Below are 20,170 nucleotides of genomic sequence, written 5' to 3' on the forward strand. Positions count from 1 at the left end.
CTTGTAATTATAAATACACCTCAAAAAGTGCAAAAAGGGGCAGTGACAATTATTTGGGTTTAAAACACTTTTCTGTCTCTAGAAAGATTGTAACACCTGGAAACCTTTGGGAGGAAAGAGGGTTTATGATTGAGGTTTATAAAATCATGTATTATGTGAAACATGGCAAGATTTTCTTCTTGTAACACTGGACCTTATTAACAGATTCGGGACAGAAAGAAGAACATCTTCAATCTGTACTTCCATGTCCAGTTCAGTGTTACAAGGTTTGTTGCCCTCTAGTTTAAATTACATAAAAGTGAATTATATAATTTCATGGAGGCTAAGGCTATGAATTTCTATGATTCCAAGAGGCATTGTGCTTTTGAATCCATTGTGCCTCCACAGCAACTGATGAGATTATTTTTGCCCCCATACACTTGTAAACATTTCAGAGCCATCTGGCTGGCCACTGTTGGGAAAACATGAAAAATAGGCAGGCCATTGGTCTGATCTAGTGTTCTTCATATGCTTAAAACAAAAGCAGTGAGAGATGTCAGGCATCATTGTTTATTTTGTTAAAATGAGCTAAGGCAAGTTTCAGGTAGCAGTCATTAGGAGCAGAGTTATGTAATCTGTTAGCACAGCATCAGTGTGAAGCTTTTGCTAAAACATACCTGTAATTATAGGAAACTCCTTTCAGAAGTCCCCATGGTTTTTAATTATGTCCTTTTACAACAGGAGGGGGGACCTTTGGGCATCCTGATGTTGAATTCCAGCTCACATCAGTCACACTCAATTGTTAGGAAGCAGAAAGCTGGAATCCACAACATATAGAGGGCCATAGGTTCTCCAGCACTCCTTTATCAACTAAACCTAGATCTTTATTCCCTGCCTGATACTCAAATTGAATGACATTTTATGCTGGAATAATTACTTAATCTATATTATTATAAATTCTATTAATTCCCTCATTTGCACAATCACGTATCTTTGCCCCTGGCATTAGGCTGTGCAGTTTGATATGAAGATGAGGCCAGATTTCAGCTCAGTTCATGCTTCTTTATATAGTGACATTAAGGTACTAATGAAGAGCATTCAAGCATCTCTAACTCAACCATTATCTTTTGGGTACTTAGCAGGAAAAGATCTATTTGGCTATCACCTTTGCCTGTAACAAGGATTTTAGAAACATTTTCTCCTAGTTCACAGAAAAGAACAAAGCCAGGGAAACAGACAACAACAGCCACAATACAGAAGTATTTCTATACAACTACTCCCCTCCCCACTCGTTTACAGTGCCATACATGCTGTAGAAGATAAGTGACAAAATGTAACTGCATTAAGTAGCTATTCATTTCAATTTAAACAGACTCCATGTGCTTGCGACCTTAGCTTCTCAGAGCACCCGTTTTTGCATACAGCTTTTGCAAATATTCCAGCAAGGAGTTTTGTAAACACACTATTAGTACTTGAAACAGTGTTGATAGGGAATTAAATCATCTGTTCGTTCACTATCCCAAACTAGGAAGACATACAGCCACTGGAAGTTGGCTGGAGAAACATGCGGGTGCTAATAGCCCAATGTACATACAAGCGAGTCGAATTCTATTCCGTTCCTGGAATGTTTGTTCACAGTTAATGCTCCAGAGTTCAGAGATCCAGCAGACAGGCTAGTTCCTTCAAGCTGATCGGATGTGAGGTTAACACTGAGCATTGCATTTTGATTCATGCTGTGTAAATATTTCTGGTCCCCAGTATTTCCAGGATGGAAGAAGCCATTGTTAGAACACCAAAGCTGCTTTGCATCAGCAGGGCGTAGACTGTTCATAAATGGAACTTGAGACAGTAAATTCTATGCTGATTATTCAGAAAAGAATCCCTGGAGTTCCAAATCCTATTCTACCAGTTAGTCAGCAGTTAGAGAAGCCCTTAACTGTCAGCAGACCATGATGGCTGCAAACCACAATCTAGACATTACAAACCACAATATAACAATTCTCATGGTATTAACCTGACCCCTTTGTCTGCTGTACCTAACCCACCACTGACGCAATGGGTACTGGTGTTGTGTAGAGGTATACTCAGTTCTTTACTAGCTACAGGAGACAAGGAAAAACATAGTAAGTGGAGAAGGAACAGGCCCTTGTGCTCCTCTTTTGGGCTCTTGGCTTCCACCTTACTGCCTCTTGTGGCAATCTAATAAAGTACTTCCCTGCAATTGTCAGCGCAGCTACTTCTGTTCTCTCTTCCAGACAATAACCATACCTTTGGCATCACTAGATGCCAAAAGGCTCTCGTCACAGTTAAAGCTGACATCCAGCACGGCAGCGCTGTGACCTTGCAGTTTGTTAACGATGGCCTTAGTGGCACGCTCCACATCAAAGAAGTAGACGCACATATCTTCACTGCCAGTCACTGAAATGCATAAAGAAGAGATATTAATGGCAACAAGTCCCAATCCTGAAGCGCTTTAGGAGAGACTTAATTCCATCCTCTGCTTAATAGTGATGCCATGATTATGAGCCATTTGTAAAATGTGGCGACTGACTGCTTAGAATTGGCAGCTCAAAAGAAACCACAAGGGGAGATTGCTGCCCTCCCTTTCCCCTGCAATGGAAGTGGAATCCCATCATACCAACACAAGCTCCCTGGCGGAAGGACATGAGAGGGCAAAAGATGCTGCGGACAGGATGTGAGCTCTGCTGTATCTGGAAACTTCTCTTAAGCTGAAGGGTTCCTTCGTTGTCCACCACCCTGTCGAAAAACCAGAAAGTACAGCTACTGAATCAGAAAATTAATCATGTCCCACCCATCAACTAAGGGGAGGGTCATTAAGTATCCTGCTTCTAGTGAAATAGAGCCATGTAAAGTTCCATACCTATATAGCAGCAGTTTGTTAATACATGCATTGATGAGGAGAGATGGGTCCCGTGCTTCTCTACTGATCCAGGAGCGGGCTGAGATACTGGTGATAGAACTGCCCTCGTTTACCACCAGACGTTTGGCCTTGGTCAGTTTTCCTGAGGGGTGGAAAGTAGAGGATTGTGTTTTAAGTCGAAGTGTATATTGACTGCTCCTTGTCCCTAGTAGACTCATTTGATCCCCAGCTCACCTGTTGCCATGTCAAAGAGGAATGAAAATACACTGCCTTTATCATCTCCTGCCCAGAGTATACGGCCAGGAGAATCAAAGGACAGTGAGAGGACTCGGCCAGTTAGCTTGCTTGAGCCACCCTTCACTTTTTTCCCCGTTGAGATGTTCACCACATGGATGTTGTGCTTTCCATTCCCCACCTCATGGACAAAATAAAATAAAGAGACTGCATTCATATTACTGTACAGAATAAAGCACAGGAAAGTAAACAACACACATAATGTCTCCCTTAGTTTCACTTGGGGCACCTTGATTCACTAAATAACTAGAACATCTAGAGATGATAAATGTCATATTTTAACCTATGTTCATCCCGTGGTCTTGTGATTAGAGCATTTCCTCCAAAACAAAAAAATGAAGACCAACAGCATCAATTCTACACACTAGCTTCCATGCTTCTTGTAAGTTGAACAGTTCTTTTCTCACTGCATCATGGGCAGACAAGAGGAGGGAGATTCCTATCATGCAAGCTTGTCTCCAAAGGAGAAAGGCCTGAATGCCTCAGTTATGGCAGAAGGGCAGTATTATCTTAAATAGCCTTCACTCACCACTGTGAGATTATTGTTCATTGGCTGGAAAGTGCAACACAGCAGCTCAGAAGCATCTGGATCGGGAATCTCCCGGATGCACTTGCCATCCTCTGTAGCCCAAATGCGCATTGTAGCATCAAGTGACGTGGAAACAATGATGTCATTGGAGAGGGACCAGGCAAAATCTGATACACCACGGCTGTGTCCCTTCAGCACCCGCAGCACCACTGGGGGAGTGGGTACCAACTGGCACACTGAAATTGTGCCATCCAGTGAGCAGCAGGCTAGTAGGTGTTTATCATCATTGGCAAATTGAACCTTGGGCACTGCAGGGGAAGGGAAGACATGGGGTAGGGGAGGAGATGGAGGGCAAATTGGACTTTGACAGCCAAATGCAGGAACACACAGATACACCTTTCCTCTGAGCCTGGCAATTGTCAAAGATTCTTCATTAGTCTTAATTATTTTTCTACACTTCAGTTACATCCCTAAGGCAGTCCCCACTTAGAAAATAGGAATGCTTTTCTTCAACATCAGTACTCAACTGACTCCAAAGTATCTTGTGAGCAGTATTGTATAGTAAGGGAGACATTGCCTAAGAAACAGCATAGCATTCAACAGCACTTAAGTATGTCTACTAGTAAATTGGCAATTGCAGCCTGTAAATGTTTTTCCAACCCTCCTGCTTTAGCTGTCCCTTTCAACTTTAAATGACAGGAATAACAGCCATTTTTCTCATTCCTGTTATGTATCTTTCTCTGCAAAGAACTATCTGATGTCACTATCATTTGTATTTATGTCACTATTATGGCCTCAAGGGTCAAGGAGAAACACTCAGCATCCAGTCTACTCACCAGCCTCATCCACATGCTGGTCAAAGATATGGTACATGCCGGCAAAAGCATAGTTCTCACTTAGTGTAGTATCCCCGGCCATGGCACGGCTGGCTTCTGCCACCGAAGTGGGTACAACACTGCCTGGGGGTCTAAAGGAAGATGCAAGACATTGAGCTACTACAAGGATATGCCATTTCTGGCTGGATGAGTGAGGCCAATTAGAAGTACAGAGCCTTCATTCTGCATGCATCAGCCATTTGTACTCAGAATTTAGTTCTCAGTTATCAACAGTCCTTGATCAACACAGGCAAGCAAGTTCTTTTGTCACATCTAAAAAAAATAGATGGGTGAATATACAAGTCATTCTACTTGCAGATCAAGCTGCTGTTGGCTGCATACCTCTCATCGTAGACAACTCGGTTCATTTGAGCTTGCAACTGGTAGGACCCTCGGCTGACAGAGCGGCGGTGGCCACGGGCACCCAGTGCTCTTGGGTCGTCATCAAAGTCCTATGGCACAACATACAACTATTATTAATAGTTAAAATTTGGTAGAAAGAAGGAACTAAAGGATATGCAGTTGAGAAGTGCTTTTCTGAAAGGAAGAGGGGCAAAAGCAGGCCTCCCTGGATCAAGGGAGTACCTGTGAGGAAATAGCAGCAACAACACTCAATACAGAGCTGTTACTTGTACACATAGCCTAATGTTATTTCATCCTTTGTATTCCTATATTTGAACCTTTGCAAATGGGGGCAGCTTCTAATTGAAGTTCTGAATTTAGAAGAGCTACATTTTAAACATTTTCAGTATCTACCTTACCCTTACCTTCCTTCTGTTCTTTCTGGTATGTTACTCTAGCTCAAATCTGCCAGAGTTGCAAATTCGTTAAAAAACTAAATCTCAGGATTAGAATTGCACAACATGACTACATGTAACATATGCTTAATTTGTCACTTTGATTGTGCACAATGGCTGAAAAACAATTTCTGATCAAAACTGTAGGAAAGCCAATGAATCACATGATTCCATGGGCCTAGTTGGGATTAGCAGTCAGATTTAGGCCATATAATTTGTGTTTCCTTTATGGACACACAGTACCCATGGCAGAGTGGTGTATAACCCTGTATTCTCTCAATTTCTTCTGATTCTGGATACAAAGCAGGATCAGTCCTGGTTAGCACTTAGATGGGAGACACCAGGGAATGCCAAAGATCTTCAGGTAGGGCTAGGAAAGAACTGAGAGCTGCTTTTGTTCAGCATTGATCCAACTCGGCTAGATGGGCCGAGGGTCTGGCTTCATTTAAGGGCTCGTGTATGCCCTGACAGTGGCAAAGGATGCTGTGCTGCATGAAGTATGGCCATGTACTGCAACTAGCAGTATGCCTCACAGGAGTGGTGACTCAGGCATAAAAATGACCCTGGAAGACTGCACTGTGCCCATCCCCGCTTCATGGGAAGGCAGTCTTTTATCACAGCAGGTGTTGAGCTCGGCATCTCCCCACCAGAGGACCAAATTTCATTTATATACAGCATACTTCCTGTAGGAATGCTCTTGGCATTCCTTGTTTTATAGTTCCCTGGCTGCCCTTCAACCCAGGAGCCCTGGTTACCTCCATGCGGTCAAGGGTGGTGCGACTGCTTCGGACAATGCTGTTGCTGTATGCACGGAAGCTGCTCTGCTCTGAGAGGGGGCCGTAGCGCTGGGCCAGGAGCTGGCTGCGCAGCCGGAGGTACTGCTTACGAAGCGAGGGATCGTAGCCGGCTTTGGCGTTGTCCCGCAGCAGCTGGCTGCGCCGGCGGATGTACTGCGTGCGGAATTGCGGGAAGTTGGGAGTGCGGTATGCGTTGTACCTGCAATGGGGGGGGGGGGGTGTTGGTGTATCAGGTGCTTGGAGCCTAAGCCAAAGTACATCCTAACTCAGCCCACCCTGGTCTATGGCTCTTTGGCACCATGTTGACTAGCACCAACTGAGTGGAAAGAATCTCCTGTAAAATTCCCTGCAGCACAGTGCCCTCTGTTACCGCGTTTTGGTCCACAGCCAGCAGTGTTGCTGTAGACCAACAATTTATAATTTTTTGTGGGGGCACCCAGATGAAGAAAATATTTAAAAATTTGGCATTTAAAAAATTCATTCCTGAGTAATTTACAGTCAGCTATCTACATTTGTGGGTTTAACTCTTGTGGATTTGACTATAGGTTTGATTAAATATTTTCCCTAGGAATCTCTAGGTTCTCCAGTGTACCTCTTTGGTCAACTTCCGTCAGAATCTTGCTGGAAGACTTAAAAGATTCCTAGAGAGGTGTTATTTCAAGTTTAAAAATTGTCATTTTCTTCACGTTTTCTACTTTCACCACTTATTCTAGCAAATGTAAGTAGTGCCCTGATTACTACTTACTTAATATAGGATTTTTAGGCTCTGAAATTTCAACAGTCTTTTGGCCCCAAAATTAGGATGGCTAAATCAATTCCCACATTTCAGATCTTGTTTTGAGTGGCTATTTTAAATCCTGCAGTGATTACAAGGACAGTAACGTGAAATTTAAGCATTATTTTTAAACAAGTGTCCTTTGTTTAATCTGTTTTGAGTATTTTAATATGTATTTTATAGAAATATGTTTTAATATGTATCTTTTATAGAAATACATTTTGATGTGTGTATTTGTGGTATTTTTACAATTCTTACCCACCTCTCCTCGTGGCTTGAGGCAGGTTACAGAATAATTAAAACACATATTCTGTAACCCTCCTTGAGCCATAAGGAGAGGCCGATAAGAAATAAAATTATTATTATCATCATCCATGTACTGGGACAAACTGCCAATGATAAGACCTGGATTCTATTGGTATGGCTTAACACACACCCATGGAATCCATGAGATGTACATAAATATTAACTTAATTTGCCTCTATGTTGTTCATGCCCCATTGCAAACGTAGATTTTGGACTTTCACCTAAGACACCTGTGTTCCTGAACAATTAAGGCAGGGCCAAGGTGGTCCCCCTTTTGGGACCTCTGCTTCCTAGCAGTGCGGCCCTGTGTCCACATCACCTTTTGGCCTGGCTCCATCCAACTTACCGTGCATCTACTGCCAGCACCTGTTGCCACACTGCTGCCATGCCCCACACTGCCAGTGGCCGCTCAGGGGAGCTTGCAAGTGGGTGCCTGCAATGGGTCAGATACAGCGGTGTCAGTATAAGATGGAAAGCAAGATTGTGATGATTTGTGGAAAGCAAGACTGTTGCTGCATTTATTAGCTCAATTAAGGGAAAATATGGTTATGTATGCAATGTGTTTCAGATTTGGTAAATATCTTGTGGGAAGGGTTTGAGAATCGAATGCTGGGTGTGACTGATAATTGGCTGGATGTCAGAGGGATTTTAAAAGCACGTGTATGACTAGTAGAGGAGCTTGAGGTGTTAGGAGTCAGTCAGGGTTAGAGAAAGAGATTGACTCTGATTCTAATTACAGTGTCAGAGTTAACTAGAATAAGAGTGAGAAAGAGAGAGCGAAATGTGTGTTAGAGGTAGCCGCATGATTTACAAGCATTACATGTACTGTAAGTCATCTTAGGTGCTGTGTTCAGTTTATAAAATAATCTGCTACTGAGAATGCTACAAAAGTAATACCAAAGAGCTCAAGTTCTTGTGGTGGCTGTGTTAATCCAGGGCAATTCGATGAAAAGGTCTCTCATGAGAACCATGTAAACAGAAGATCACGACAGTTGATGCCATAGCAGTGGGGCAGGAGATCACAGGGGGCAAAGGGGATGCATAAAATCAATACAAACATACCTCAGTTAACAAAGCATCTGACACAGACATTCCTTTTTACATAATAGTTTAATGTTCTCCCTTTTTCCCCTGGTAGCTTTTAATAGCACTAGGATGGTGAAGGACTGGAGAACACAGATTTTCAGAATCAGGCTGCAGCAAACAATGTAGTGAAAGCTTGAACTGCGTAATCATGAGACTCTCCTTTGGTCAATTCTACTATAGCAGTATGTGCTTGCTTACAACAAGCATGATAAATAGCAGCTGTCTCCAGAATTACCTCAGGGTATGTTGAAGACAGAAACATAGAGAAAGGGAGAAGGCAGATCAGCCTGCCCACCAGCTACCCCAACATGTCAAAGACACATAGGGCCCTTCCATACAGCTCTGTATCTCAGAGCATTGGCAGAAAACCCCACAATAGTAGCTTTGAACTGGGTTATCTGAGTCCACACTGCCATATATTCCAGTTCAAAGCAGATATTGTGGGTTATTCTGCCTTGATATTCTGGGATATAGGGTTGTGTGGAAGGGCCCCTAGTCACCAAAATGGAGGTCATAAGAAGTGGAGGCTAATGAAAGAAACTAAAAACAATTGCTGAATGCATTTTGGAAGAAGCTTTCAAGTGAAACTTTTCATTTCCATTTAAACCAGCACAAGGAATCACGGAGCCTCTCCTGGGATCTTTTGAGAAAGGATCCAAGTCTAATGCTTCTTTCCTTGGTGTGTGCTTTCAAGGCCAAAAGATATATTAATGGTTTGAATAAGATAAATAAATGGAATAAATCTACCACTGTATAGGAAGATGCTCCTGACCTTTAGAAAAAAATTAAAATCATGGTTCTGGGACCAGGCTTTTGGACAATAGATGTATGCAGCTTTTAGTGGGACAAGGACTGGAACGGCGACTCGACTGATGAGACTGTTTTATGGTTTTAATAACTGTTTTGATATTTGATGATGTACTGTTTTTAATATGATTTATGTTTAAAGTATGGTTTTAATATTGTAGTTGTAAGGCATTGAATTTTTGCCATTATCTATGTGTAAACCGCTTTGAGTCCCCCTAGGGGTGAGAAAAGCAGTATATAAATGCTGTAAATAATAATAATAATAATAATAATAATAATAATAATAATAATAATAAACAGGCAGGGCAAAGAAGAAAGTCATAAAGCTGCACAGACCCACCCCAGAGTAAAAGAAAAAGTGCCCTGTGATGCTTGGCAAGCTAAGTGGAAAGCAATTCAATCAGGACTCTGCCAGTGATGGTGACAGAATATATTTCTGCAGAATAGAGTGCACCTCTGCTTAAATAGACTAAGGGCCCTTCCACAGCCCTAGATCCCAGAATTTCAAGGCAGAAAATCCCACATTATCTGAGTGTGAACTCAGATAAGCCACTTCAAAGCAGACATTGTGGGATTTTCCACCTTGATATTCTAAGGTATAGGGATGTGTGGAAGGGCCCTAAGGCATTAGATCCCAATGGATTTTGGAAGAAAGAAGGGTCAGTCCTGGTGAGTACTTGGATGGGAAATCACAACTGAATTTCAGACACTGTAGGTTATACTTCAGAAGTAGTAACTGGTAAAGTAAAAACTAAAAATCATTTTTTTCACAAAAAATGATTTTTTTTACTGAAAATGTAAGTTTGAGTTTAATTTGCCTTTATTTGCTGTTAATTACTGTATTTTAGTATTATCAAGTCTACACAGCTGATAGTATAGCATTAGGCCTATTTTTAGTAGTAACTCGCAAGCAACCAGAAACGACATTTATCTGGCATCTACTAATCCCTGTGGGTGCCGGTTAACTGAGAGTCTGTTGTATTAACAAATTCATTTTCTAATTCCTAAAGGAAAAGATTGATTTTGGTTTGCGCAGCTATTCATTTTGCTGGAAAATTAACATGTTTTCTGCATTCGTACATGACACAATGACCATAATTCTTCATGAAGGGCCCATACCTCAAAATATAGGTTTTTCTTTCATTCATTTTTTTAATATCTCCAAAATGGGTGCATCTACATGGTGCAGAATCAATGCAGGTTGACACAAATTTAAATGCCATGGCTCAGTGTCTTGGGCCTCTTCCACATAGCTGTGTAAAATCCACAATGTGTGGACATTGATAATCTATATATTGTTCAAGGCTTTCATGGCCGGAATCACTGGGTTGTTGTAGGTTTTTTCAGGCAATATGGCCATGTTCTAGAAGCATTCTCTCCTGATGTTTCGCCTTCATCTATGGCAAGCATCCTCAGAGGTTGTGAGGTCTCAAGACCTCACTACCTCTGAGGATGCTTGCCACAGGTGCAGGCGAAACGTCAGGTGAGAATGCCTCTAGAACATTTATTATTATTATTAGTATTTCTATATACCACTTTTCTCACCCCTAGGGGGACTCAAAGCGGTTTACACATAACTGACAAAACTTCAGTGCCATACATTGGACACTGACACGATGCCAAACCATAACAACCACAATAATAAAACCACAATTAAACATAAATCATAATTAGACAGTACATAAGCAATCATTAAAACAATAAATAATAAAGTCTCGCCAGTCGTATTGTCATTCTAGTCCATGTCCTTTAAACTCTATAAATGTCTACTGTCCAAAGGCCTGATCCCAAAGCCATGATTTTAATTTCTTTCTAAAAACCAGGAGGGAGGGAGCAGATCTTACCTCATTTGGGAGTGTGTTTCATAGGCGAGGGGCCACAGCTGAGAAGGCCCTGTCTCTCGTCCCCACCAGACGCATTTGCGCAATTGACGGGAGCGAGAGCAGGGCCTCCCCAGATGATCTTAGATTATGGGATGGGACGTAGGGGTGGATGCGTTCGGACAAGTAAGCTGGGCCAGAACCGTATAGAGCTTTATAGGTCAACATGGCCATATAGCCCGAAAAAACCTACAACAACTCATTGATAATCTAGTTCAAAGCCGATAATGTGGATTATGTGACAGTATTGACTCATATAATCCAGTTCAAAGAAGATACTGTGGATTGTATTGTCGAAGGCATTCATGGCTTGAATCACTAGGTTGTTGTAGGATTTTTGGGCTGTATGCATCCTCTGAGGATGCTTGCCACAGATGCTGTGGCAGAGGCTGGATGGCCATCTGTCAGGGGTGATTTGAATGCAATATTCCTGCTTCTTTGTAGGGGGTTGGACTGGATGGCCCATGAGGTCTCATCCAACTCTTTGATTCTATGATGCAGGTGAAATGTAAGGAGAGAATGGTTCTAGAACATTGCCATACAGCCAGAAAAACCTACAACAACATTCTGTGGATTATCAGCCTTGATAATTGTGGGTTATATGGTTGTGTGGAAGGGCCCCTGTACTTGGGAGTTGTGGTCTGGTTAGGCACCAGCAGTCTTTGACAGAGAAAGTTTGGCCCTGTAAAACTACTATTCGGTAGTGTCGAGCCATGGCAATCAAACTGCATTAATTCTACAGTGGAGACGCACCCCAAGCCTCAAAAACGGGGCAGCCCTCCTCAGAAGGCCAGTCCTGAAAGGAGGAGGCTTGCTGGCCCTGGAATAAACCCAGGAGGAGGCTTAGAAGCTAGGCCTCTCCCACAAAGCAGGCCCTGGCCTGTTGCCATGGTGATGGGCCCTGGCCTGTTGCCACGGGCGACGAGGAGGGGGGTTTGGGGTGCGACGCCCGAGAGGACCACTGCCTTCGGGTCTCCATGGCAACCGCATCTCCGGGATGAAGGGGAAAGGCCCGAGGCCTGGGAAAGGGCCCGAGGGCACGCGCCAGGCTGGAGGCGCTGCCAAAGGTTTGGGGCGCAGCGCCGGCGGAGGAAATACAAAAGCGGGGCGGTACCTGCAAACGGCTCCCGGCTTCTCAGACCCAGCGATGGCCGACCCACAGCCGGAGGAGGAGGAGCAGCAGCAGCGGAAGGCACCCGGGAGGAAAGAGGCGGAGGAGGAGGGGGGGAGGAGGAGCCTCCGCTTTCCCCGCTCAGCCCCAAACCGGGCTTTCCCGTCTCTCCTCCCAGCATGGTTTGCAGCAGGGCTTCAGTCCCGGCTTTGTGTTCTCCACCGGAAGTGGGAGGAGGAAAAAGTGCTCCTGAGCGCATGCAGAGCGCATTGGACTTCTCATCAAGACAGAAGGGCTCTCGAGACCTTCCAGAGAGAGAGAGGCCAAGCACTGATATTCTCCATATACTGTTGAATCCATGCACCATTTGAACTGCCATGGCTCAGTGCTATGTAGTAATAATAGTAGTTTATTTAGTGCTTAGACCAGGTCTTATTCATTTATTACTAGCTGTCCCCTGCCACGCTTTGCTGCGGCCCAGTCTGTGCATATGTGCTGTGTGTGTATATATATTTGTGTATATGTGTGTTTGCATATATATGTGGTTTTGTGCATGCGCTATCACGTCTTTTTGGGCTTTTTAAGTCTCTTCTGCTGTGTTTTTCAGTGTTTTTATGGCTGATGGTCACTCGTTGGCCTGAGAGGTGTATTGTGTCCAAATTTGGTGTCAATTCCCCCAGTGGTTTTGGAGTTATATTAATCCCACAAGCCAACATTACATTATTATTTATATAGACTAGCCATCCCCTGCCACGCTTTGCTGTGGCCCAGTCTGTGTATATGTGTTTTATGTGTGTATATAGGCATATATGTGTGTGTATATATTTGTGTATATGTGTGTTTGTGTATATATGTGGTTTTGCACATGCATTGTAATGCATTTTTGGGGGTTTTGGCTTTTTGAGTCCCTTCCGCTGTGGTTTTCAGTTTTTATGAGTGATGGTCACTCGTTGACCATCACTCATAAAAACACTGTCAATTCCCCCAGTGGTTTTTGAGTTATGTTAAACCCACAAACTAACATTACATTATTATTTATATAGATTGACTACATTTCTGTACCACTTTTCTCACCCCTGGGGGGGACGGGGGGACAGACTCAAAGTGGTTTACAACATAATAAATGGCAAATTCAGTGACTCACACATATATAAAAATATCACATATCTAAATCAATAGCATATAACTGTAGATTAAAACCTTTAAACTATTTGAAAAACAAGCATGAAACATATTGCTGCAATTAACAACATAGACCCCTTCTCTCACCGCCCCACCTTCCCATCTCTCTTTCCATAGTGTTTCAGCCCTTCTTTTTATACCTTCCCTGCTCCCCCCACCGCACAAGACACAAAGTTCTTTGGGTATATATTGAATACAGAATGGGAAGGGTAAAAACCATCCTGGGCCTTTTGGGAGGACGGTAAATGTGATATGAAGTCCTTGAGGGGGGCAGGGGGAGAGTCTTATCTGATGCTGGCAGTAGGCTGCAGATCAGTTTGGTAAAAGTCTAGAGCAGAGGTCCACAAACCTTTTGAACAGAGGGCCAGGTCACAGTCCCTCAGACTGTTAGAGGGCCAGATTATAATTTGAAAAAAAATAATGAATTCCTATGCTCAGGACTGGTGGTGCCTCATCAAGCTGCAGCTCCTAGGATTCCATATCGTTGAGACGTGGCAGTTAAAGGAGTATCAAAGTGGATTAATTCTACAGAATAGATGCAATGGCTCTCATGCACACACAACTCAGGCCCCTTCCATACAGCTGAATATAATCCCACATTATCTGCTTTGAACTGAAATATATGGCAGTGTGGACTTAGTTAATCCAGTTCAAAGCAGATATTGTGGATTTTCTGCCTTGATATTCTGGGTTATTTGGCTGTGTGGAAGGGCCCTCATTCTCCCACCTACATTTTTTTCTTTAGTACCAGTATTTGCCAACCATTCCTCTAAAAGATGCTTTAGGTAGCCTCCAAACCAACCCTTGTTCATAATAATCCTGAAATCACGCTGTAATTGTTCTCTGGCAAGAGGACAGAAAGGCTTTTACAGAGATAAGGGAACCCAGAGGCTTTGTTATGCTTTTGTAGGGCATGAACATGCACTCAAGAAGGAAAAAGGAGATCGCTCTGGGACTGAGCCTCGATTAGTCTTATCTCCCAGTTCTGATAAGTACATTTACAGTGCAATCCTATATGTATCTAGTCAGACAGATGCCAATTCTGTAGGGCTTGCTTTCATATACAGAACTTCAGCCTAAACGGATGTCACACTTTTGCTGTTAGAACACTAATAACTATTAATATTGCTCTCATAACATTTTATAGAGTTGGTATCAAACTCCCCACAAGATGATCTAAAATAGAAAATAACAAAAGTTGGAAATGTGAAAGACAAGAAGGAACTTTTTATCACATGTAGTCAACATGTAATAAAGCTAAGAAGTATTGGAAGCAGATTACAGTGGGCGACACTGAGATATGTTTACGACTAGAATATAGTACATTGGAACCTGAGTTGGTTTTACTAAGTTTGCCAAATGAAGGCCTTGAACAAAAAGTGTTATATGGTTTTGGCAGCATGTTAAAATGGAGTAATTCACAGCCAGCAATAAAAGAAGATGGGATATTGAAGCAATTTGAAATGGCAGAAATGGACAAACTTTCCACTTTGCTTTAGAAAGAAGTCTGGATATTTTTTAAAAAGACTGAGGCCATTTCATTTATAAAGAAGGGAAGATGACATCTCTGGGCTTTCAAACTGATGGCTTTTAAAAATATGCGTTTTAGACAGAAGTTTAAATATTAGTTAAATAGTAGCGTGGAAGTGACTGATGCCTTTACATTTTTGTCTATGGCTTGGTGTGTTGGAAGCAAATTTTTAAGCTTTTTTTTTTGTGTGTGTGGGGGGGGGGGTGTAGGTGATAGGGTAGATTAATTTTTTCTTTATTCTTTGAGTTTCTTTTCTTATTTGTCTTGTTTTGTGTGTTTCACAGTAAAGATATGTTATAAAAACACAACATCATTAAAATACAAATGTTGTATTGGATCACACGTCGGACACTTCCCAAGTGTCTAGGACTGTGTGATGTATCAGCAAATAATGCGTGCATATCCCAGTAAGGTGGCCTTCTGCAGCTGACAGAGGGTAATTTTGTCAGCGCATATTGTGTTTAAATACAGGCCAAGGTCTTTAGGCACTGCACCCAGTGTGCTGATCACCACTGGGACCACCTTGACTGGCTTTGCCAGAGTCTTTGCAGTTCGATCTTTAAAACCTCATATCGTGTCAGCTTTTCCAGTTGTTTCTCTTCAATCCTTCTGTCACCTGGGATTGCAACATCGACAATCCATACTTCGTTGTTGTTATTATTATTTATTTATTATTATTATTATTATTATTATTATTATTATATAATCCAGTTTCAGAATGCAGATTAACTGAATTGAACTGGATTATATGGCAGTGTAGACTCATATAATCCAATTCAATGTGGTTCAATCTGCATTATATGAATCTACACTGACCATTATAATGCAGTTCAAAGTGGATTATGTGGCAGTGTAGATAGGGTCAGAGTATGATGTGCACAAGCAGAGGCGTCCCTAGGTAATTTTCAACAGTAAGCAAACAATATTTTGCCCCCCCCCCCCCCCCCCAGACAATCACTGATATATATTTTCTGTTCGTCATGGGAGTTCTGTGTGCCATATTTGGTTCAATTCCATCATTGGTGGAGTTCAGAATGCTCTTTGATTTTAGGTGAACTATACATCCGAGTAACTACAACTCGCATATGTCAAGGTCTATTTTCCCCCAAGAGCACCTCAAAAGCGCCCCTGGGCAAAATCAACTATACTGCAAATGTTTACTTTGCGTAATGGGTTGAGCCACCCCTGTGCAGCAGGGATTTGAACATTTGTCTCGAGAGTCCTAGTCCAACATTCAAACCACTACACTATATCCAAAAGAATATAAATTTTGCAAAACTGGAAGTGGACTCCAATAAGTTGTAATGCCTTTGTCAGGTTTTTTGTTTTTTTTTTGGGGGGGGGTGGGGAGAGGGGGCGTTTTTGGCAACCTGTGTGGTCCTCCAGAAGGTCCTGGGGCAGAAAACTGGATCCAGTGAAATTGTCTAGACCTGTTCTGGATAAAGAACAAGGAAAGAAGCTAGATTCTGGGATATGTTCAAGCAAGGAGGACCCAAATGCCAGCAGGCAAGCCACTTCTGCCAAATTTTCAACAGCACTGTCTCATAGGCCAGGCAAGAGAAATCTCAAGACTAAAGCAAGAAAACTCACTGGAATCTCTTCCAGCTTCGGATGTCCCAGCCGCTGCCGCCTAGAGAACCTCTCTTCTGAGTCCCAGCCATGGCTAGCCGCTGGATACACCACTCCCAAACCAAACACCAGCTATACCTGCTGGGTTGCAATCTGGCCCTTTATAGGGAGAGGGTGGAGCTATGTTGGAAATCTCTAGAGGACAGAAAACAGGGCCAACTCCATTCCTGTCTGCCCTTGTTTGAATATGATTTCTCTGAAAATCTTGCAGAGCCTGGTACAAGGCTGGCGGCTGTAAACTCCTGTGGGCCACATGAGATAATGTGTACTGAGCCTATTTTTTATCCCTCACAATTGCAGTCCCACTGATTTTATTGCGACTTGCCCATCAGCATGGAGCAGAATTGCAGCCATGAGCATAAAGTGATAAATCATGTTTTTATAGCCCCAAATAGGATTGATTTGCCAGAGGTAAAGAGAGAACCATGCCCGCTGAAGCCTGTCCTGAGAGGCAGAAAATAAGAAAATGGTGCATTTCCTGACATGGAGAGAAATGGTGGCGCAATTAACCAATGTTGTTTGTAACCCACACAACTTAGTGATCAGATAAGATCAGTGAAGTTGGATGCAATAATTTTTCTTGCTTCAATGTCATTACTTATTTACATACTAGCTGTACCCATCACGCATTGGTATGGCCAACCTTCCCTCCTTCCTTCGCTTCTTCCTTTCTTCCTTTCTTTCTTTCCTTTTCTCCTTCCTTCCTACTCTACCTCTTTCCTTCCTTTGCTTTTTGCTTCCATCCTTCATTCTGTCTTTCCTTCTTTTCTTCCCTCCCTCTTTCTCTCTTTTCTTCCTTCTCTACCTCTTTCCCCCTTCCATCGCTCCCTTTCCTTCTCTCCTTCATTCTCTACCTTTTTCCCCTTCCCCCCTTTTTCTTTTCCTCTTTCTCTCCTTCCTTCCTTCTCTACCTCTTTCCTTCCTTCATTTGCTTTTTGCTTCCATCCTTCCTCTTTCTCTCTCTTTTTCTCTTCCTTCCCTCCCCCCCTCTTTCCTTCCTTTCCTTTTTTCCTTCTCTCCTGCCTTCCTTCCTTCTTTGCCCCTTTCTTTCCTTCCCCCTTTCTCTCCTTTCTTTCTTCTCTACCACTTTCCTTCCTTCCTTCACTCTTTGCTTCCATGCAAAGAAAAAGGAAAAAAGAGGTAGAAAAAAGAGGGAAGGAGAAAATAAAGAAAGGTAGGTAGGTAGATAGGAAATGAGAGGAAAAGAATTCAGAAAGTATGGTGTAGTGGTTTGAACCTTAGACTGTGGTTTTGGACACTGGATGATTTAACCAAGTCACACACTCTCAGCCTCAGAGGAAGAAAAAGGCAAGAAAGTTCTGTGATAGGGTTGCCTTAGGGTCACCCTAAATCTGAAATGACTTGAACGCACACAACAACAACAAACTATAGTCTGGGCCACCAAAAGTTTGAGGGACTGTGAACTGGCCCTGTTTCAAAAGTTTGAGGACTCCTGACTTTACTGCTGGCAGGTAGGCACACTGTTAGTGGAAACATTATATGAGTGTTACAAAATGCATCCTGCTGTTTGCAATAACACAATCTTGCAATATTCCCATCACCTAGCTTGGTCCAACTTCAATGTCAGTATGTATGCCTCATGTGATAGTCTATAGATATTATTGCTGGGTTGTTGTCTTTCTTCCTACAAGTCTCAGGGCCCTTCCACACAGCCCTACATCCCAGGATATCAAGGCAGAAAATCCCACATTATCTGGACTCAGATAACCCAGTTCAAAGCAGATATTGTGGGATTTTCTGCCTTGATATTCTGGGATGTAGGGCTGTGTGGAAGGGCCCTGAGTCTATTTGCCTTATGTCTGTTATAACAGGCTGTCTTCTCAAGCTTTCCTTTCTTCTCATGATGTGGCCAAAATACTTCGCCTTTGCCTCCACTATCCTTCCCTCCAATGAGCAGTCGGGCTTTATTTTCCTTGAGTATGGACTGGTTGGATCTTCTGGCGGTCCAAGGCACTCTCAGAACTTTCCTCCAACACCACAGGCCATCCGTCTCCTTTTTCAAAGTTCCATTTGTGAGCCACAGCCATGTTTTTTCTTTGTCAATTTGGCTTTCAGTTTTTCCCAGGAACTGTCCACGGAGAGCCGTCTTTCACCAGTTTTCTTTTCTGCTCTGCATTGTGTTTTTATGATATTCACTCTTTGTCTTTTGCACTTGAAGCAGTTTACTACTATTGACTTCCTTCAAAGTTGGTTCTTGACTGCCTTTCACATTATTATTATTATTATTATTATTATTATTATTATTATTATTAGTAGTAGTAGTAGTAGTAGTAGTATTTCCATTCAGTCCACACAAGCACCTTGGGGTCTTCCTATTGCCTCAGAGCAGCACTTGCCTTCCCTCAGCTATGTAAAGCCAGAATGGGGAAACCAGCCTTCCAAATGCGTTGGGCACCTTCCACAAGTGGGACTGGTGTTTAATCTACACTACTATATAACCCAGTTTATGAATCCAGGGTATCTGCTTTGAACTGGATTATATGGCAGTGTAGATCCAGCCTGGGAATTGTTGCTGAACAAAAGATCCCCACTTTTGTCACATGGCGCAATGATGTTGTTCATTTGTTCAGTCGCTACCAACTCTTTGTGACGTCATGGACCAACCCACGCCAGAGCTCTCTGTTGGCCGTCACCACCCCCATCTCCTTCAAGGTCAATCCAGTCACTTCAAGGATCCCATCCCTCCATCTTGCCCTTGGTCAGCCCCTCTTCCTTTTTCCTTCCATTTTCCCCAGCATCATTGACTTCGCTAAGCTTTCCTGTCTTCTTATGATGTGGCCAAAATACTTCGTCTTTGTCTCTAATATCTTTCCCTCCAATGAGCAGTCGGGCTTGATTTCCTGAAGTATGGACTGGTTGTATCTTCTTGCAGTCCAAGGAACTCTCATAACTTTGCTCCAAGACCACAGCTCAAAAGCATCTTCCTTCGCTCAGCCTTTCCTATGGTCCAACTCTCACACCCTGACTACAGGGAATACCATTGCTTTAACTATACGGATCTTCGTTCCCAGTGTGATGTCTCTACGATGTCCAGGATGGGAGAAAGAACTCTTGTCTGCTTGAGGCAAGTGTGAATGTTGCAGTTGGCAACCTTGATTAACATTTAATGGCCTTGCAGCTTCAAAGCCCGTCATTCCGCAGATAGATAAACCTCAATTGCCTAGTTTTCAAGAGACCTCACAACTTCTGAGGATGCCTGCCATAGATGTGGGCAAAACATCAGGACAGAATACTTCTGGAACATACAGCCCACAAAACTCACAACAACCCAGGTTGCAAAACTGTCAATATGGTGCAATGTAAGGGTGCAATACAGGCCAAGGAAACTGCAGTTGATGATAAAACTACCATCCCCTCCACTAAGATCTGACATCAACTGAGGCTGCATCTCTGTAACCAGGAACCAGGGAGTGAGCTCCTGTAAAATTTAATCTAAACACACCTATACGCAAATAATATCAAAATCTGGGGTTCCCTCATTCTTTCTGCCCCTGAGCCACTCAAAATGACAATCAGAATCTTTCAGGAAGGAAATGCACACTACGCATGCGCATCCAGCCAGCCCTGACTCCAAGCACAAAGACTTTGAAACATAAGCGGGCGGAGCTAGACAGGAAGCGGTGACTCTGTGGGAGGGAGAGAGGAGGAAGGGGGCGGGGCTTCGCTGGCTTCCAATCGGGGCCCGCCGAA

General features: G+C 42.9%; 1 protein-coding gene across 1 annotated transcript; it reads right to left on the minus strand.

Moving 5' to 3' along the window:
- Positions 1–535: 535 nt before the first annotated feature.
- WDR13 (WD repeat domain 13) lies at positions 536–12,204 on the minus strand. Its single transcript, XM_060762726.2, has 10 exons — positions 12,121–12,204; positions 7,580–7,666; positions 6,111–6,351; positions 4,901–5,010; positions 4,520–4,650; positions 3,684–3,991; positions 3,095–3,275; positions 2,861–3,002; positions 2,618–2,736; positions 536–2,397 (listed from the first exon to the last, which is right to left on the minus strand). The coding sequence occupies exons 2-10, from the start codon at positions 7,618–7,620 to the stop codon at positions 2,213–2,215; spliced, it is 1,458 nt and encodes a 485-aa protein (XP_060618709.1). The 5' UTR covers positions 7,621–7,666; positions 12,121–12,204; the 3' UTR covers positions 536–2,212.
- Between the last annotated feature and the right edge of the window lie 7,966 nt (positions 12,205–20,170).

This window comes from Anolis sagrei, chromosome 2 (assembly GCF_037176765.1).
Source record: "Anolis sagrei isolate rAnoSag1 chromosome 2, rAnoSag1.mat, whole genome shotgun sequence".
Lineage (NCBI taxonomy): Eukaryota > Metazoa > Chordata > Lepidosauria > Squamata > Dactyloidae > Anolis > Anolis sagrei.